This window comes from Solea solea, chromosome 16 (assembly GCF_958295425.1).
Source record: "Solea solea chromosome 16, fSolSol10.1, whole genome shotgun sequence".
NCBI classification, from domain to species: Eukaryota; Metazoa; Chordata; class Actinopteri; order Pleuronectiformes; family Soleidae; genus Solea; species Solea solea.
Genome location: NC_081149.1, coordinates 18,098,976 through 18,117,795, shown reverse-complemented (window position 1 = coordinate 18,117,795; position 18,820 = coordinate 18,098,976). Strand labels below are relative to the sequence as shown.

Genomic DNA, 18,820 nt, shown 5'->3' with positions numbered 1-18,820 from the left:
TATTGAAGAAGACCTGAAAGTAGTGACAAAAAACATAGACTTCCATTCAAACTGAATTCTTTTTGCTTCCGGGGTTAAAACAGGGAGATTACATTGATTTTCTATATATTCTATGTATTTTTTATGTTCTATATGCTACACAATTAGAAATAAGCAATGGCACACACACAATTATTCACACACCTCCGTAACCGTGAGGTATAAAAGTGCAAGTTAGATGATAGGTCATCGAGAACACACTTTATAACACATCCCTTCAAGCATTTAAAAGTTGATATAAACACATGACTCTTGAATGTAAATAGGTCTCTCTTTTTTGACCAAAAGATTAAAAGAATTAGTAAATGCAGTTTAATGTATTGATAATGCCATTATAGATATTATTAATAGGACGTAAAGTAGTTAGGTTATTAGGTCAGGTTTGACTTAACCCAGTTTCCCTCCACATACAATATTTCAAACTAAAAGCTCAACAGTATTTGGGTTAAGTTTTACACTGGTCTGCCTTTTCAGCAAACTTCACATTTGTATTTATATATCTTGCTGACTTGTGCTGAAAATATCAGAATAGGCTTGTTCCAGAAAACAAACGGCCGTTCCACTGCAGCAAGCGCAGGACCAAGGACTTCCTGCATGTATGAGTGTAGTCAAGGACTGTTATTTGACCTTTGACCGTGTGTTTGTATCTGTGTGTGTGTGTATGTGTGTGTGTGGGAATAAACACACAATCTAGATCACTGTAAAAAGAAAATCGAACCTGTGTTGAGGTCATAACTTTCTGGGCAAAGTTGTATGTAAACTGGAAATGCTGTCTTTGCTTGAATCTACTGATTTGAATGACTTTCACCTCTTGCCGTCGTTGTCGTCTTCCACTAAATGCATTTAAAGCAATCGTGACTCTAAGTTGCACTTTACTTCCTCCTCCGATTTGTTGTGTGAAGACAACAGTTTATGCACTGACAAACAAGTAAACTGTCCGTCAGTTACCACAATAAAACACTTCTCACAAAGTCAACTGTTTCCTTTTCCCTCCATGACGGCCACACAGTAACTATAGTGATAATATGAGGGCCTTTTTTTTCATATTTGTAATAAAAATTTGCTGAATTTATAGCAAATAAGTGCAGCGCAAAGGTAAATTGGGGGCTGTTTGAAAAACAGGGACTGTAATACATGGCAGTGATTTGGTAGGGCTGTATCTGGTTAGGGTCAGAGGTGTTTCCTTTCACTCTTATGCAACCATACAAGCATATCTTTGCAAATGTACACACACACACAAGACTTGGCAGTCCCTCTTGATTTCACTGCCCTGCAACCTTCATCACTGGAAAAGAAATCAGAAGCACGTGAGCAGAGAGCACACGCGACACAACCACGGGAACCGAGCTGCGAACTGAGCCTATCTTTGGGGAATAATGTGACGAGCAAAATTGAATTTACATAGGATAAAGGTGTTGATTCAAAAACAGAGAATCACACACGGAAATGAATGTAACGTTGTTTTTGCCCTTGTTACTAATTCTGCTGAGAGAAAAATCCATAAGTTTAAGTCAACCATCCTTGTTTCCATTTAAGCACAATGCATATATAGATCCACTTTGATTCAACTATCATATAATCAAAGACCTCTCAGCTAAAGAACCGAATATTAATCTGTTATTATATCCGTGGCAGCCATTTTTACACTAGGTCACAGTAGCTGTAAATAATCATATTGATGATGATGACGACGCTGCTTACTAGTTAACTGCCACACTGTCCTGAAGTGCATGAACGGTCCAGCTTAAGTTTAATGTACATGTCAAAATATCTCCCTTTCTTGAATTTCTTTTTCTTCTCAGGTATTTATATCTGAAAGTATACTTTCTCCCTTTAACAGCGCAGCATCCTCCGAAATGTGGTGTTTGATGGAAGCAGAACTGAGAGTAAACTGGGATGTTTCTCACCCACTCTCCAGTGTTGGAGGATGAGAAGCCATGGAGGGTCAGTCTTCCAACATGCAGAGTGGGTTGTTGAAAGGCAAATTTGGCTTTAATTGCAGCAGCGCTATTCTTTGCCGCTTTCCCACAGCTGCTTGAAGGAGGCGGCTGGTGGGAAAAAAAAAGTAACATGATGCAACAGCTGCGCCGCTTTCCTCCAGATATTATTTTAGACCTATACTGTAGATGCATGGTTCTCAAACTGTGGTACATGTACGGCCAGTGGTGCACAAGCTTCCTCTAATGGTACTTGAGGAAAAAAAACTGTTCTACTGTATATACCAGGGTATGTGTTCAGAAAATAAACCAAAAAAACATGATAAATGAAATAATAATGATTACAGTCACCTTATCTCTCGCTCCATCTTAATCTAATGTCATTATATCAGTGTGTGAAGTATATGTGAGGAAGAGGAGGAGGATGAGAGAGCAAATGATCTTATTGGGAATAAATCTGCCTCCTGTGAAAAGTCCATAGCCGACTTTGCTCGACCTATTTACACCACTGTATTTTAACATTGGTGATAATGGTGTAACTTCAAGAGCTCGATATTTTATCAGGTCTATACTGAGTTGTTAGGTTTGTGCTCAGGAATGTAAGTTGCTAATTTAAAGAAGGCCGAAGTATAGGTTTTTCTCTTATTAAATATTAAATGTGGATAATGTTTTTCTGGCACTTTATTTTCGCCTCTCATCGTGTGATAATTCTCCGCTGCCGCTCTAAAGCAGACACACTTTCCCATCCTATCTTCACCTGTTGCTGACGTGTGAATTTATCCAAATCAAGAAAAAGTAGAATATATTCAGTGAGCAGCAGTTTGTTGGATGATGCACCATATGTGAAATATGAGATAACTACAGCAGCAGGAAGAACACCTGGTGTTACTGTAGCCACTTAAAAACGTGTAATATTTTTCTTGTAGTGAGTATAAATATAAATGTTTCATGTTCTCCTATTACACACAGTCAAGTCAAGCCAGGGATGTTACCTGTTTTTCAATGAAAGACACTTGGAAGGTCATGATCTGTAAACATGAGCCACGAGCTGTGAATGCTGGTCAGTGCCGCAGCAGGTCACCAGTACACACCAGTGTCTGTAAGTTATTTGGCATGTAGAGAGTCTCATCGTCCAGCTGAGCTCGTCACTCAGTCGCACTAACTGCTCCAGCCCTGACTCCTGCAGATGTCTAGGATTTGATTACAGCTACAGGCTGATTGGATTACAGGAGGCACTACAGTCGACACAGAGCGACGGGAGCAGCTTCCTGTCAGTCTGACCTGATGCCATGACATGATCTATTAAAGGAAACTGACAGAAACTTTCACAAATTATTAAATATTGTATATTTGATATACAATGTTAAATATGCTAAATAATATTGTTTTAGACTGGGAACGTGTCCAGGGTGTAACCCACCTTTTCGCCCTATGTCAGCTGGGATGGCACCAGTGAACCCGCGATGGAGGATAGATAAAGCAGTCGAAGAAGGATGGATGGATGGATGGATGGATGGATGGATGGTTTTTGTCCATAATTTCAAACCTTAAACGAAAAAGACAACAAAGCAATTAGATCAGCTCAAAGTTGTAAGACGTGTCATAAGTAAATTTGTGCAAAATGAAGACACATTTTTTTAAAGCATTTGACCACAAATTAAATTCTTCTTTTAATAATTTTGTTACCAAAAAGCATCTTAAATAAAACTGGATTTAACCTCTCCTAAGGACCAATACACTCAGATTAGAATTCAGTAAGTACATTTTGAACTCAAATTACCAGCTATAATAGTTAATGTCATCAATCGGTAGTTACACAATGGGACGCTTCTTTTTGGTGCCCTCTTGTGGCAAAAAAAAGGGTCATGCAGCTCACCAATGCCACATTATTTACAGATTTATCAAAGACTGTACTGTAACAGTACAGTTGTACTTTTGAGACACGTGCAATATTAAAAAAATTCCACAAAACAAACAGACATTTTTCTATTATTAAATACATTTTATTACATAAATGACATTGAATTTTGACAGTTTTGACATTTTGCAACGTATTTTGGTTGAGTGGAACTGACAGCGATGCGCGATCATTCGAGTAGTTTTCTTTTATGCATGAGTTGATGTATTTATTTAAATCAGTATTCATTGACCCCCCCCCCGCCTCCACTCTATAGTCCCCCCTCTCCAGCTCTCCATGCAGAATCTCCTTCAGCCCCAGTTGCACTGGTCTTCATTTGTGAAAGTCAGGATTTCTGTGACCAGACCGGTGCCGATTGTTTGTTTTCCATCTCTCAGAGTGAAACGCTGTCCTTGCTCCAAAACCATGGGCTGGCGGAGCGTCAGGTTCAAAGGCGTGTCCTCTCCTGGCATCACCATGTCCTGAAACCGTGTGAGAACAAACAGAAGTGACTTTTACCTTCTATCTTCATTCTACAGCTGTAATAAATAATAAACAGTTTTAAAATGATTTATAAACATGCACCATTTCATCAAACACGGCAACTTTCTCAAACTTCTTTGCGGAATTGAAAGTACACACTTTACATGAACCGTCGCTTCGAGAGTAATACTTTGCATTTCGATGGAAGCAGACTCCGCTTTTTACATATTGGACGATTATATCGTCAAGTTGAGAAATGTACAGAGATGTACAAAGTAACACATGGACTACAGGCACACACCTTGCCAGAGGGTAGTGAGATTCGGCAGGTCATGTCCCAGGTTAGGGAGTACATGATGGGCATGTAGTTGGTGAGAATCGGTTTGTGTCTTCCACCCTCCTCCTTACTCAGAATATAGACCTGTTATCAAAGAAGCAAAAATAGATGTCAGAGTTTCTGTTTTGCCATCATTTCCATTCATTTCATAGAAAATTGGCTAAACCTTTTCAGTTACGCTGCTCCTGAACAAACAAACAAAAAGACAAACAAATGATGGCAACAACACAAACGTTTTGGTGGAAAGCTCTAACTCTGAAATATGCTGTGATTAGAGTATTATTTGCTGACTCTTCAGAAACACTACCAAGTAAACCTAAGACTCACCTGAGCTTGGACTTTCTGGTGAGGCATGATGGATCCTGGTTTGCACATCACCATCCCCCTTCTCACGTCCTCTCTCTTCAGGCCTCGGACCAGAGCGCCCAGGTTATCTCCTCCCTCTGCCCGGTCCAGAGACTTGTGGAACATCTCAATAGCTGAGGCCAGCGGGACACAGAACAAGGTCAGAGTCATGTCTATAGACCGATGCTAAAAACATTGTAATACAAATGTACATCAGGCACAAAATGTGCATTTAAAAAAAAAAAAAAAAAAGTTGATCTACAACAATACTAGTACGCCTTGAATGAGAGGACAACTAAAAAAAACCTAAGGGAATTTCATGGATTCACTGATTTTTGCCACCAGGGTTTGCTTCTCTACTTATTGAGCATTTTTATTCCAATGTGCCACCCATCTGTTCATATTTCCTTCATGTTTTATGGAGCCATGTCAACTCCTCTGTAAGTCTTTTTCTTTCACTCACCTGTAACAACAGACTTCAAACAGCGATTGTGACCCACAAACTCACAGTCATCTCCTTTCTTGATGAGACCTCTCTCCAAAGTGCCACTCACCACCGTGCCCCTGCCTGAGGGACACAATTCATTCAATCTTAGGAACCAGCATGTCACCATCAACTGCCACAGTACCTCAAGTGTTGAAGTCAAATATCCCATATTTTGGTATACAGAGAACTTTACAGTCATTTTGCAGCTATAGCTTTAACCACTGTAACACACTCATTGGGTTTAGCCCCACAGATCAATGTGAGATCTCATCTCTGCTCTACCTGGGATGGAGAAAACCCCTTCAATGGGCAGAAGGAAAGGCTTGTCCAGCTCTCTCTTGGGCAAAGGAACGTAAGAATCCACAATCTCAAGAAGTTTCATCACTGCGTTCACACCCAGTTCGGGCTCTCTGTTCTGGGGTGGAGCGAAGAAAGAGAAGAAAAAAAGAATTCAGTCACATCACATTGCTTCAGGTGGACTGTATTTCATTACAATCAAGTCCTCATGACATGGCTCTTGGAGTGCTGGTATCGACCATTTGTTTATGTAGCAACAAGGGTTTTATTAATGTATTCATTAATCAAACCCATTAGTTCAATAGCACTGAATGAGCATCAAGACCCATTTATACTTCATTAATGCCCTATTTACATCTGTCCATCCAAAGCGTTGTCTCTGTCACTACACTACATACCTCTGTGGGTCTTCTGCATGTACAATACGTTTACAAACTACTTCCTCTAGAGGGCAGTGTCGAGTACCAAGTTACAGGCATCAACAAATGTAGCAACCATTGAAGAGGTTATTTTATTTATTGTGCTTGATGCGAAATAGACTGAAATGCAAGTGGAGTATGTGGCGGTGGAATGCAGGACCACTAACATGTAAGTCGTCATATTAATGGGGAATATTACTCATTGGTGTGGAGCAGCATTTTCAATAATTTCCCTATGTCCGCCAGGTCTTTTGTCAACTTGCTTCCCCAGATAGCCTCTCAAATCAAACCACAGAAAGAGTGGCAGAAAGTGAAGCCGAGCACCTGGCAGTCACTCCCTGTTTTCTGGCTGCATTGAAACACAATGAGTATAAATGGGCCTTTACAGCTATGACACAGCATGACAACATAGCTAAACATGAAAGACAGACTACTTCTCTGTTATGAAGCACTTCCAGAATCATACAGCGCTTGATTGTACACAACTTAGTAAAATATGTACAAGATAAATCATCAGAAAGCTGAAAATATTGCAGGCAAGCAACCTCCAAAATCCAATGGGAATATGTGAACAAAATATGTGATTAAAGCACTAAAATGTTGATTTTGATGTCATGAAGACTTTAACAGGAAAGCTTTTGTTAACAGCAGCTAATGTGTCAGTCCCTCTGACAGAGCAGTGAAATGGTTGTTACAATTATTAGATCAGCACAGTATCCTATGAATTCTATAAGAAAATTGCTTCCACTGTGCCCTTACCTCCAAGGCACAGAGGGCGGAGCCTATGACAACAGGCGTATTCTCGCCATCGTAGCCAAACTCTGTGAGCAGCTCGCGGATCTCGATCTCCACCAGCTCCAGCATCTCCTTGTCCTCCACGACGTCAGCCTTGTTGATGAAAACCACCACGTGCTCAACACCGATCTGCCTGGCCAGCAGGAGGTGTTCGCGTGTCTGAGGCATCTGTCCATCTGTGCCTGCCACCACCAGGATGCAGCCGTCCATCTGAGCCGTGCCTGTAATCATATTCTGAGAGAAGACAGCAGCCCTTATGTCATGACAAGTTGAAATGACTGCATCATATTTAGTATTTTCTCGCTTGGGTCGGAGCCGTGAAGAAAAACGGGTGGATCACCTTGACATAGTCTGCATGGCCAGGACAGTCTGTGTGTGCGTAATGTCTGTTGGCCGTGGAATATTCCACATGAGAGGCGTTAATGGTGATTCCTCTGGCCTTCTCTTCAGGGGCATTATCAATGTCTTCATACTTCTTGTAATTAGCCCCACCCGCGTCAGCGAGCACTGAGGAAGGGAAATCACATCACTCAGCTCATATTTATGACAAGGCCATAGAGTTGGTTTTTGATTAAAACATTTCCTGTATGGCACCAATATCGATTTCTAACCAATAGTTTTTTTCAATACCAATTTTGGGAACTGTTTGACATAAAAAAAAATTACATGCATGAAATTTTTACACTTTACCACTTGTCTTTCATTTCTTTGTCATTTTCCCTTTTCTGCTGATTGATCTCAAGCAGCATACTGCATGCTTACCAATATCAACATATTTCTCAGTAGTAGGTGACACAGAGGAAGTTCAGTTTATACCACAAAAGTACTGAAATTCAAAACCCAGCCCTACTAGGACACACAAACACAGTGGAACTGCTTCATGCTAAAGAAGGGATAGTAAGGGATTTTGGCCAGTGTAAGAACAAAAACTTGGACATCAGTGATTGCACCTTTTGTAATGGCTGCAGTCAGTGTGGTCTTGCCGTGATCTACGTGGCCAATCGTTCCGACATTCACATGGGGCTTGTCTCGGGAGAACGTCTTCTTAACCACTGTAGCAAAGGTCCGATGGCTCAGAGGGACAGCACACTACAAGACAGACGGACACACGGGAATTAGACTGTTGGGACAAATTGGGATTAAGCAGTGTGTAAGCTACCGTTAGTGTGCACACTCACCAGTCGGAAAGAGCTGTGCAGGAGACTTGGCGACGAGAGCTGAAGGGCTGAAAGGAATGGATTAAAATATGATAATTATATAAGCTTTCATTTTCCTTAAACGGATTTATGCGTTTTGTATTATTTTGGCAACTACACAAACGAACAAACCCGAAAGGCACAATAAATCAAACATACACTGGGATACAGTCACAGACATTTGGAAGGGCAGGGGGAAAAATGACAGGGGCACCTACTGTGCACCGGTGGGGATGGCACCACTAGCACGTTTGAAGCAGGCATGTACAAAGTGCAACCTGGGGCCAAAGGCAGCCCGAGGGCTACGGACTGAATTTCACTGCTCTACACGGTCATATAGGGACAGTAGGGAATTTCATAATGGCACCAGCTTTGATTGGAAGGGCATCCACAAGAAACCAAGTTGCAAGGGCATCTTATTGGGAAACTGCATCACTTCTCTCTATTAGAAAGGCACTCCTTAAAAACAATAATTATTTATTTCTTTTTTAAATTTGTATTTTGTATTAGAGGCCACATATCAATGGCACTTTCCCCTATTTCTCTAGAGTGGTGTGCAGTTTGTCCCCCCCCCCCGTGCACGCCACTGCTGGGATACATGAGATACATATCTACACATTTTCACATCACTTTTCACCACAAGATTTTTTTTATATATAATATCTAGATTAATGACTCACAGGAATGTGCAACATTTCTATGGGACAGTGTAAAATAAGCATTGAGGAAATTGTGGTCACCTATTTAAAAACGTATTAACATGGGTATGAGACTCTACAGCTGCACTGATCAGTGATACTTTTGTAGGATGTTATTAAACTACGTAGCAGCTAGATGCAGCCGCTAACAAGAAGCTAACACATCCTCTGGTGTCCAGACCTGACTGTGTGATTCTCCAATCAAAACAGCTACCGTTGAACAACAGAACAGAAGGACACGGTATCTGTCCATCCTACAGAACTCGGGTGATTTCAATAATCGAGCATGACACTCTATTGATGTCTCGTTTGCTAACGCTCGTCGGAAACGTGACCTTGCTCTGCTATCGGAAGAGACTGCATCATCTTGTTCTGTTCACATATACGGGAGCAAACAAGCCGTTCCACTGCGCGAACAACGACCCGGTGGTCAATGAGTCAACAGATGGTTAGTAACGATAACATTGTCGGACAATGACACATTTTTAACAATTTTACCGGAGAAGCACGCACGGACTCCCATAAGCGCCGCCATGTTCGGTTGCTGGAGAAACCAAAGACGATAGAAACATCAAGATACATAACAGCTAGTACATAGCCAGCGGGGACAGTGTTGATAAAAATGTTAATATGTTAATTGTTGATATAAATGTACATTATTATATTGTCTATGTCATACTTTCAATCATTAATTTATGGCATGATATATCATTTAAAATCCGCATCCATTCTAATCTTGGAAAATATGTTCTGATATTTGACACTGTTCTTCCAAGAGTACTGACGGTAGTAATCTCATTCTTACTCAAACTCTTTGAACGTCGCTCGTACAGACGTCACTGACTTACCTTAATTACTAATATATGAGCAACTTTCTGACTTACACAATGACGACATTGAACTTCTGTACGTTTTACTGAACTATATTTTTATGGAGCCTAATTGACGTAAAGATAGAAGAAAAAAAAGCCGGCTAGAGGGATTTCTAGCCCGCACCGAGAAAAGAGCACGACAAAGATATTTTTGCCCGTTTGATTCAACACTTACGGTAAAAATGGCAGCCTCCTGGTCATCTAGCTAGAACGTTCTAGCGCATTCACGTGTTTACGTTCACAGGCGGAGAAAACTAGCGTGTCAGTCGATATAAAAAGCAGTTCGTCCATTCACTTTACTCAGTTATCAAAGGTAAGTCGAACGAGTCTGAACGACGGTAACTGCTTTCCGTCGTATCATCTGTACATTAATGTGAGTGTGGTGCCGTTAGCTTTGTTATGATTTCGAGAGTACACGTGAGAACTCGTGGCTTAAATTGAAAGCTAACTCAAATCCACTTATCATTGTCTGTTCTCATTTTTCTAGCTGTATCCATCATGACAGAAGACAGGCAGAACAGGAGATATCCACACAACCTGCAGGGAGTCCTGCAGCTGGCGGTAGAGGCTGGATCAGCTGCAGAGGGACCTGCTCCTGCTCAACCCATGACAGAGGAGGTAAGTGTCTTGTAAAGACAGATTTAAAACCTAAGGAAACTGAGACATTGTGATTCTATAAACATGTCATAACTGATTCAGAATTGTCATGTCTAAACCGTGTCTGCTCTCTTCTGTTTCTACCTCGCTTACCACTTTCTCCTGTCCCCCATCTCTCCTCTTCTTCTTGTTAAGAGGGTATCTCCACTGATGCCGAGTCCTTGCTCATTGTGTGAATTTCTGGTTTTCTCTTCTCTCTATAACTTACCTGATAGTATTTCTTGACAGAACCCATTTTCAGATGAAGGAAGCAGCATATCATTGTTTTTGTTCACAAACAGAGGCAGAATTATAACATCACCAGCAACAAAAATCCACCTTTCATCTTAGGTAACTTGATAACCATTTTCTCACTCTTTTCTTCAGAGGAAGACATGGCTAAGAGAAGCTCTTGCAGATGTTTGCAAAGGGCAGATGGATGAAGTGGAGCAGATGAAGCAGTGCTTGGCAGTTCTGCGCAAAGAGGAAACGGGTGAAAGTGAGATGGACGAAGAGCAAGAAGAGGATGAGCGGGAACTGGCCTTTGAGACGCTGTCAGAGTTGTGCGAGAACCTGGACAATGCCAGAGGTTTGTCAGAAGTGGGAATAGATATGAGCACAAATACAGTTTGTTTTCTCTGCTTTAACTGTGCTTCTCTTCCTCACAGACCTGATGACCCTAGGAGGACTAGATTTGTGCGTCTCTCAGTATTTGTGTCATGTCCAGAGTGGACTGAGGTGGCGTGCTGCAGAGCTGATAGCTTCCTGTGCTCAGAACATGCCACAGGTGCAGGTCCACCTGCTTGGCATTGGGGTGCTACCAAAGCTGCTGCAGCTGACAGACTCAGACCCTCACCCCACCGTCAGAATAAAAGCCCTTTACGCTGTATCATGTGAGTATCCCCTGTGCTCATGGCAGGTTGACAACACTACAGCAGTCTGCAGTCTGATTTTTCAGGATGCAACACGCCTAAAGTTAAAACTAACTATAATCCTGTTGTGACTTTAGGTCTAGTCCGAGAACAGGAGGCAGGACTCAAGGCGTTCTTGTCTCATGATGGTTTCTCAGTGCTAATGCGAGGCATGCAGTCGGAGAGCGAGAAGCTCAGGACCAAGTCAGCTTTCCTTCTGCTCAACCTGCTGACATCACATTCTGAACAGAAAGGTATGAACAATATAGGCTATGTTCAGATTAACAGTCCAATTTGAGACGAGTACATACACATGTGTGACTAAATCTGCCAGTTCTTTTAATATAAACGTGGGCTGAAACGATTCCTCAAGTAACGCAAGTAATTAGAATATAAAAAAATCTTTGAGGCAAAAGTTTGACTACTGTTTATACACAAGAAAATAAAATAAAATGTACAGTTGCCAGTTATGTTACAATTAAAAAAAAAAATGGATTTATGGATGGATAGTTTGTTTATGACTCATACTGGGACTGTCATTCATTCTGGACTAATGTTAAATTTGTTTCTATCCTTCCTGCAGACACCGTCATCTCCATGGGTATGGTGCAGCAGCTGGTTTCTGTTCTCCGCTCGCCACATTCACCTTTTCATGAGCACGTACTTGGTGCCCTTTGTTGGTAAGAAAACACAAGATAGTTTTATTTAAAATGCTGTCTACTTTGCAGCTGTGACAAGTTCCCATGGATTCCTGGAATCATGTCATTAATTTTGGCTGTCCATGTTTATGTGTGTGTCTAGTCTGGTAGAGAATTGTCCACAGGGGCTTACAGACTGCAAGAATCCTGCTCTAGGTCTGGAGGAGCTGCTCAGACAGCGAGTCAAAGAGCTTCAAGGAAAGGAGGAAAGTCAGGTAGATATTAAACTCTTAATCAAAAGGCAGACAATGTTGTAAAATGGTATTTTTGTCTTTGTTTATGTTCTGTCTCGTCACACTATGACAATGTAAATATTTGTTGTTTAGGGGTAAGGCTTAAAGCTATAGTCTGCAATTGGTCCCTGAAAAACACTTTTTTATCTTAAAAAACAACATAAAATCCTTGTATAGGAAACATCCTCATAGTCCTATATTGTATTTTTGTTTCCTCAGGAAGAACTGGACTTCTGCAAGCGATTGAGGACTAAGTGCTTTCAAGGGCAGCAGTCGGATGACAATGGGATGGATCGCTGAAATGTTTTTGGTTTTTTTTGTACATCTCTTGTCCTGGTATTGGTGTGCAGAACATTTTAATGATCAGAATCATAGATGTGAAGCAACAATCATGTCTAAATTTTGCATGTAGTCCAGGAGCTGGATTTTACTATGTAAATAACCGATGTGTAAAATATTGTTTTCATAAATATAACATCAAACATCTGTGTTTTTCGTTTGTATGTACATGCAATTTTAATAAGATGAATTATTTTCATTTGCAGTTATTGTTTTAAACAGGACTCAGGATAACAGCTATCACTGTTTATTTTTCATACCATATTTATTTATTATTATTACAAAAACAAATTGGAGTCATACATATAATGGCCAGTTCAAAACCACATGCACACCTACGCTAAAACAGGAATGCTACTCAAAATCACTGATTAAAAATAATATTGGCACAACTCTAAAGTGATATTGTCTCAGTCTTGCTTGTTGAAATCTTTTGTGCCTGTCGGTATCAAACATAACGGTGTATCGTGGTGTTGGTGCTGTTTTAGTCCATCTTTTTCAGTTGTAATGGTGTGGACCAGTGGGAGAACTGTCCTTCTTGAGTTGAGCTTCCTCTTTTCCTGTATTTTGATTGACAAACCCAAAATCAATGGGAAGTATCCAGTGCAAGTGTTTTAGAGATGCTGTTTAGGACCTCTTCCATTTATCAAACTCATCCTTGTTGCCCACTGCTTTGACTTCACCCACAGTGATAAGTAGCTGTGCCAAATAATACGTCCCCATTACAATACTGTTGCCATGCTTTAGGTGTGGGGTCACCTTGAAAATCTGAAGAGCCAGTGCAATGTCAGACACTATGAAGCTCGCACTTCCTAACAGTGTTGCTACGTGGTTGGTTCGAAGAGCTAATACACCCATAAGACAAATCAAGGCGGTATAAACCCCGACACCTGGAACGATCAGATCTGCGTCTGGAGCCTTCTGCAAGAAAGGGTATATGTAGAAATAGAAAGCTCCTGCTGCCAAAAACATGATCAGATACACAACACGTTTCCAGGAGGAAGAGGACTTTGATGCATATCGGCTGGAGAGGAAGGTGATCGAGTACATCAGGTGAGCTACAGCAAAAGCACCCATCCCTGAAACAGACGAGTGAGACAAACACAACAAATGAAGTACAGCTTTTATTACGAGTGCTTGAAATCCTCGAAAGTGCTCTATGTAGCTGTATGTCATTCACAAGTAGCTATCTGAGAGAGTAGTTCATTTCAACCCAAATTAATTGCCAGATAGTTTGAGAGACCAAAATGACCCATATATGAGATATATGAGGAAAATATACTTGTACTGTTCCTCCACAACATAAACAAAAACAGAAAGTTCAGGCTATAAATTTAAATTGTGAGTAAACTGGCTGTCTGGTTGTCGAAATAGTTTAAACCTGTTTCCTTAATCTCTGATGACACACCATGGTCAATTTACACATGTAATACATTACATTACCAACATACGTTCCCCTCTAATGGATTGTAAAAATGAAAATAAGTTGAGAATAATAACTTCTGCCTGAAAGTTTTCTTACAGACCGGAGACAATTTTGGAATCACAGTTTTTCTTCTTTTTTTTTCATCCTCCTGTTGCAAAATACAATTTTGCTTGTATCTTGCATAAAGTCATGTGTTTTTCAGTGACTGTATGCATTTGTATAAATATCTAATTTACCACAGCCGCAAAGGTGAATGCTCGAAAAAAAAAAAAAGTGCTTGAATTTGAAAGAAAGGTGTATGAACCAAAATTCCAGTCTGTGCTTCACTTGAACAAACCACTCTCTTACCATGTACGAAAAGCTCAGGCCATACCAAGCAGCAGTCGCCAACAGCGGAGAAAACCAGTCCTCCTCCTACACCCAGGACACTCTGACCTCCATTCCAGCTCAGCACTACTGCAGCCAGCAGGAGGGTTGGTGCTGATTTGACACCTGCTGACACGATGGACTCAGGCCAGTCAGGAGTCCACAGGTAGAAGTACACAGCTGTGGACAAGAAGAAAGGCAAGAGGGAGAAGAGCAGGACGCAGTTCTGACAGAGAGGAGGGGAGGAGGAGAAGGACATAAGGAGACATGTCACCGGTGGAAAACAAAAAACTGGAGCGAATAACAAAAACCAATAGACACTAAATGGTTTTTACCACGTTTCTCTTCTGCCTCCTGTCATATGCAGCTGTCTCAAGGATGTCCATCTTCTCAGAGTCAGCACTGGAGTGGGCTCTCACAGACTTGCCGGGATGAAATGGTTATTTAGCACCCGTTTGTTCTCTTGTTGGTCACTTGCACATAGAATCCACAATGCTCTGGTCCTGTTCTCCTGTTGCCCTCGCCTCAATCCTCTTTGCTGTGTCTCCCAGTCTGCTGGTGTTTCACAGCACTGAACTTTAGACTGATCCGGCCTGATTACTGTCTGATAATCAATCCCTGTTTTCAGTTTTCATAAACAGCTGACTTTTAACCTCTCCAGGTGGAATGCATAGATGACATCAACAACTCAAGGGCAAAGTTGAACTAGGTTGAACTTTAGGTTTGATTAGATTGTTTTGTTTTTTTTAGACATGAATATGATAAATCAATGTGCTAATCTGCCTGTATGTGTGTATATGTATGTACGTAAACCTCCTTGCAAGATGTCAAGGCTGGGAATTCTGCTGCTGATCAGGACCATGACTCAAAGGAGGGGTTAAGATCAAAGGACATTTAAAAGGAATAAAATAAGTCGTTTTTGTTCACTAGATGGCCACACTTCTATAAATAAAGCCACTATGTTGCGACAGAAAAAAACGAGCTAAAGAGCGTCTCAATTTGTTCCAAATGAAAGTCACTTGACGTGCTGTCACTGTAAGAACATTGTAAGAAGAACTGTGCGATACATTGGACACGTTTTCATGGAATATGAACATATGCCACATGTAAAATAAAGGGTGAAATAATTGTTGATCACATTAATAGCTGTTTCTGGCCGAGAGTCCCACAGACACAAGAACAGACAATAATTAACTATGGCCTCTGAAGGTCAAACTTTGTACTGTGCTTCACTGCTTTCCCACAATTCCTGGAGTCAAGGGCCAATGGTTGTGCTTCAGTCAGGGAGACTGAAAGCGCTGAAGGTGTGTTGGATTATCGGGTGAGCGGAGCAATAAATAATGTGAGTATTGTACTGCTGCAGAGGAGATTAGGAGATGAGATAATAACTCAGGCCAAATGCCGGTCCCGGCATTTTTAGTCACATGGTTTTTTTTTTTCTCTGCACAGAAAATGGCAGCCGGCTCTTCTTTGCTGAGGATTGGAGTTGTAGGATATGGACATTTAGGTTGTAACTTCCCCTCCAAACCCACAAAGACACTTTGTATTAACCTCCACATTGAATTGAATTGTTCTTTTTTCTCTCTCTCTCTCTCTCTCTGTGTCTCTGTGTCTATCTTTGTGTGTGTGTGTGTGTGTGTGTGTGTGTGTGTGTGTGTGTGTGTGTGTGTGTTTAGGGCAGTACCTGGTGGAGAGGATCCTTAAAGATGGAGCTGCTCTTGGTTTGACTCTGGCTTTTGTTTGGAACAGAAATCCTACGAAGCTCACGGGCTTACTTCCTGATGAACTCATACTTAGTGAATTATCTCGTTTTGCAGACAGGTTTGCACACACCCACACACACAAGCAAATACACGCACACACACATAAACAGGTGTACTCAGCTTCCTAGGTCACTGCATTGACTGACATTTAGCATAACCAGTTCATGCCTTAATCCAACCACAGTTCAAATCTTAGCCCTAATCTTCAGTTCCTCAGAAACGAGGTTCTGAGGAAAAATGTCCTAAACAGGTTACAAATACAACACACACACTGGTTTCCATGACTTCAGAGGACATTGTATTTACTTACATTAATGTCCTGGAGACTTACTCTGCCCTTAACCATTAAAATGTATCTAAAGTATGTAGTAATTTACATTATGGGGACTAGTGTGACTGTGTAAACAGATTTAGGTCCCCACAACATATGGAATACCAGGTGCACACACACACACACACGTGTATCACGTGCTGTGTTTCCTTTGTGGCTCTGTATTATATAAACAACACATGTTTGATGCTGCATGACATTTGGCGAGTAATCTCTGTGTGCTCTACAGGAGTTGTGATGTGATTGTAGAAGTGTGCCATCCTCAGATAGTGAAAGAATTTGGCCAACACTTCCTGTCTCAGTCTCATTTCATGGTGAGATTCTTGATTTTTTTTCTTTTTTTCCCTTGTGCCTGGTGTCTGTTTTAATATTTGAAGGACAGCTTTGAGTTTTTAAGCAGTCTGTCAATTAGCAGTTGAAGAAAGCAGTTCCCCAGGGTTTTATGATGAGGAAGCAAGTGTGATTAACTGTGCACACAGTACAGCGAAGAGATTCATTGATTCCTTTATTTCTTAAAAATAGGAGACACCATAACTGGATAGTGATCTCAAAAAGAGGGGTTAAATTATTTAAATGTTTTGTCAATTGAATTGATTTGGAGAATAATATCAGACAGACTATACTTATCTATTATTTTAAAATGGAAATATGGAACTCTTAATCTTTGTTCTTTGGACACCTTGTGATATGTTGTTTTCAAAAGTTGAACTTAATTGGGAAAGACAGCTTTTACGTTTTCGTCACCTGATACTTGGTAACAACTAATTAGTTTAACGCTGTGGTGATTTAAAGATTTGGCCTTTATTTAACCAGGTTAACATTGATGTATTGTGTTAATTATCTCCAACAGACTGTCATTATTATTGTCATTTTATGCCATTTTATATAGGCTAAATTCCACTTCGACACCTGACGTGTAAATGAATGAAAACATCAGCCTCAAAGTTTCAAGAAGACATCATCTCTCCTTCTTAGGTGGGCTCTCCCTCTGCTCTCTCTGATCCTGACCTGAACATGAGGCTACGTCAGGCGGCTCAGCAGTATGGCAGGACACTCTATGTTCCCACAGGTGCATTGTGGGGAGGCCAGGACATCCAGAGGCTGAATGATAGTGGAGCCTTAAAGGTTAATACAGTGTGGAGTCCTACAGACAAACAGGAGGACATAGAGCTCACACTTTTAAATGTGACTCTCTGATCAACATGACTGTGTTCTGCTGCATCTTCTCAGGCTTTGTTCATCAGGATGTCCAAACATCCCTCCTGTTTCCGGCTGACAGGAGACGTCCTCTCTGGCTGGACAGAGGGAGAAGGCAGGCGGGTTTTATTCAGAGGCTCAGTGGCAGAGTTGTGCCCACTTGCTCCAAACAACGTAAACACCATGGCGGCGGCGGCGGTGGCAGCAGGAACACTCGGCTTTACTGGGGTTCAGGGAGAGATCGTGTCTGACACGGCGTGAGTTTGCCTTCAGTCTGACTTGATCTGATGCAGCCCTTCATATCACGGACACATATTCCAGTTTCAAACATCTTTATGCCACAGGTTAAGCGACTATCATGTGGTGGAGGTGGAGGTAACGGGGCCTGATGGCTTCACAGTACACGCGGTGAGGAGAAACCCAGCCAGACTTGGAGCTGTGACTGGCAATGCAACTTACAACTCCTTCTGGAACAGTTTGCTCAGTGAGTCCTGAGGTGTTTCTAACACTTTATCAAATGTTGAGTCACCACTTAATCACAGCAAACCTGTCACTGTTAAAGTAGTTTTAGGTAAATCAGCCTGAACTACAGTGAAATCTTCTGCCCGCCAATCCATCCATCCATCCATGCGTCAACATACAGAAAACAAACAATCATTTACTCTTACATTCACACCTATGATCAATCACCTGGTCACATCATCACCAGTCTGTCACATCACACACACAGGGAGAACATGCAAACATGAAATTTTAATCCTGATCCATTCCACATTTGGGTCACAAAAGGTGTTCCTCTAGTGACACAACATATTTAAATGTCAATATGTGATAGCTGTGACATAATAGCTCAGTAGTGCCCCTGCTCGCGGTGCATTTAAGTGTGTATTGAATTGAAATTTATGTTTGCCTTTCTTTCCCACAGCTTGCAAAGGTCACGGGGGACGAGTTTACTTGTGCTGAAGCAAGCGTGGACTCTGGAGGATTACCCACAACAAGAGAATCCACAAATAATCCAACAAATATAAACTGGATTATGGTGAAACACTGGATCCGAATGTTGGCTATTTGTGTTCCAATAAACCACATACACACAAAAGAACCAACCGTCATGTGTA

General features: G+C 41.2%; 4 protein-coding genes across 6 annotated transcripts; 2 read left to right on the top strand and 2 right to left on the bottom strand.

The window, feature by feature from the left end:
• Positions 1-3,955: 3,955 nt before the first annotated feature.
• tufm (Tu translation elongation factor, mitochondrial) lies at positions 3,956-9,565 on the bottom strand. The gene is made up of 10 exons (XM_058654562.1): positions 9,429-9,565; positions 8,215-8,261; positions 7,987-8,125; positions 7,377-7,543; positions 7,001-7,270; positions 5,808-5,940; positions 5,502-5,606; positions 5,021-5,172; positions 4,658-4,777; positions 3,956-4,355 (listed from the first exon to the last, which is right to left on the bottom strand). Exons 1-10 carry the CDS (start codon positions 9,463-9,465, stop codon positions 4,185-4,187), a joined length of 1,341 nt encoding a protein of 446 aa, XP_058510545.1. The 5' UTR covers positions 9,466-9,565; the 3' UTR covers positions 3,956-4,184.
• hspbp1 (HSPA (heat shock 70kDa) binding protein, cytoplasmic cochaperone 1) lies at positions 9,226-12,766 on the top strand. 3 transcript variants are annotated; one of them, XM_058654565.1, is made up of 8 exons: positions 9,226-9,378; positions 10,290-10,420; positions 10,826-11,027; positions 11,107-11,331; positions 11,448-11,603; positions 11,933-12,029; positions 12,151-12,262; positions 12,500-12,766. In XM_058654565.1, the coding sequence occupies exons 1-8, from the start codon at positions 9,231-9,233 to the stop codon at positions 12,578-12,580; spliced, it is 1,152 nt and encodes a 383-aa protein (XP_058510548.1). In that variant the 5' UTR covers positions 9,226-9,230; the 3' UTR covers positions 12,581-12,766. The 3 variants fall into 3 exon arrangements, with proteins under 3 accessions (XP_058510548.1, XP_058510549.1, XP_058510550.1); XM_058654566.1 differs by lacking the exon at positions 9,226-9,378 and adding an exon at positions 9,815-10,115; XM_058654567.1 differs by lacking the exon at positions 9,226-9,378 and adding an exon at positions 10,145-10,175.
• Positions 12,767-12,850: 84 nt separating this feature from the next.
• tmem86b (transmembrane protein 86B) lies at positions 12,851-15,152 on the bottom strand. The gene is made up of 3 exons (XM_058654570.1): positions 14,747-15,152; positions 14,394-14,637; positions 12,851-13,698 (listed from the first exon to the last, which is right to left on the bottom strand). The coding sequence occupies exons 1-3, from the start codon at positions 14,795-14,797 to the stop codon at positions 13,247-13,249; spliced, it is 747 nt and encodes a 248-aa protein (XP_058510553.1). The 5' UTR covers positions 14,798-15,152; the 3' UTR covers positions 12,851-13,246.
• A 302-nt stretch (positions 15,153-15,454) lies between these two features.
• Positions 15,455-18,804, top strand: aspdh (aspartate dehydrogenase domain containing). Its single transcript, XM_058654569.1, has 8 exons — positions 15,455-15,753; positions 15,861-15,918; positions 16,088-16,232; positions 16,735-16,819; positions 17,481-17,630; positions 17,736-17,959; positions 18,047-18,186; positions 18,628-18,804. Exons 2-8 carry the CDS (start codon positions 15,864-15,866, stop codon positions 18,663-18,665), a joined length of 837 nt encoding a protein of 278 aa, XP_058510552.1. The 5' UTR covers positions 15,455-15,753; positions 15,861-15,863; the 3' UTR covers positions 18,666-18,804.
• The last annotated feature ends 16 nt before the right edge of the window (positions 18,805-18,820 follow it).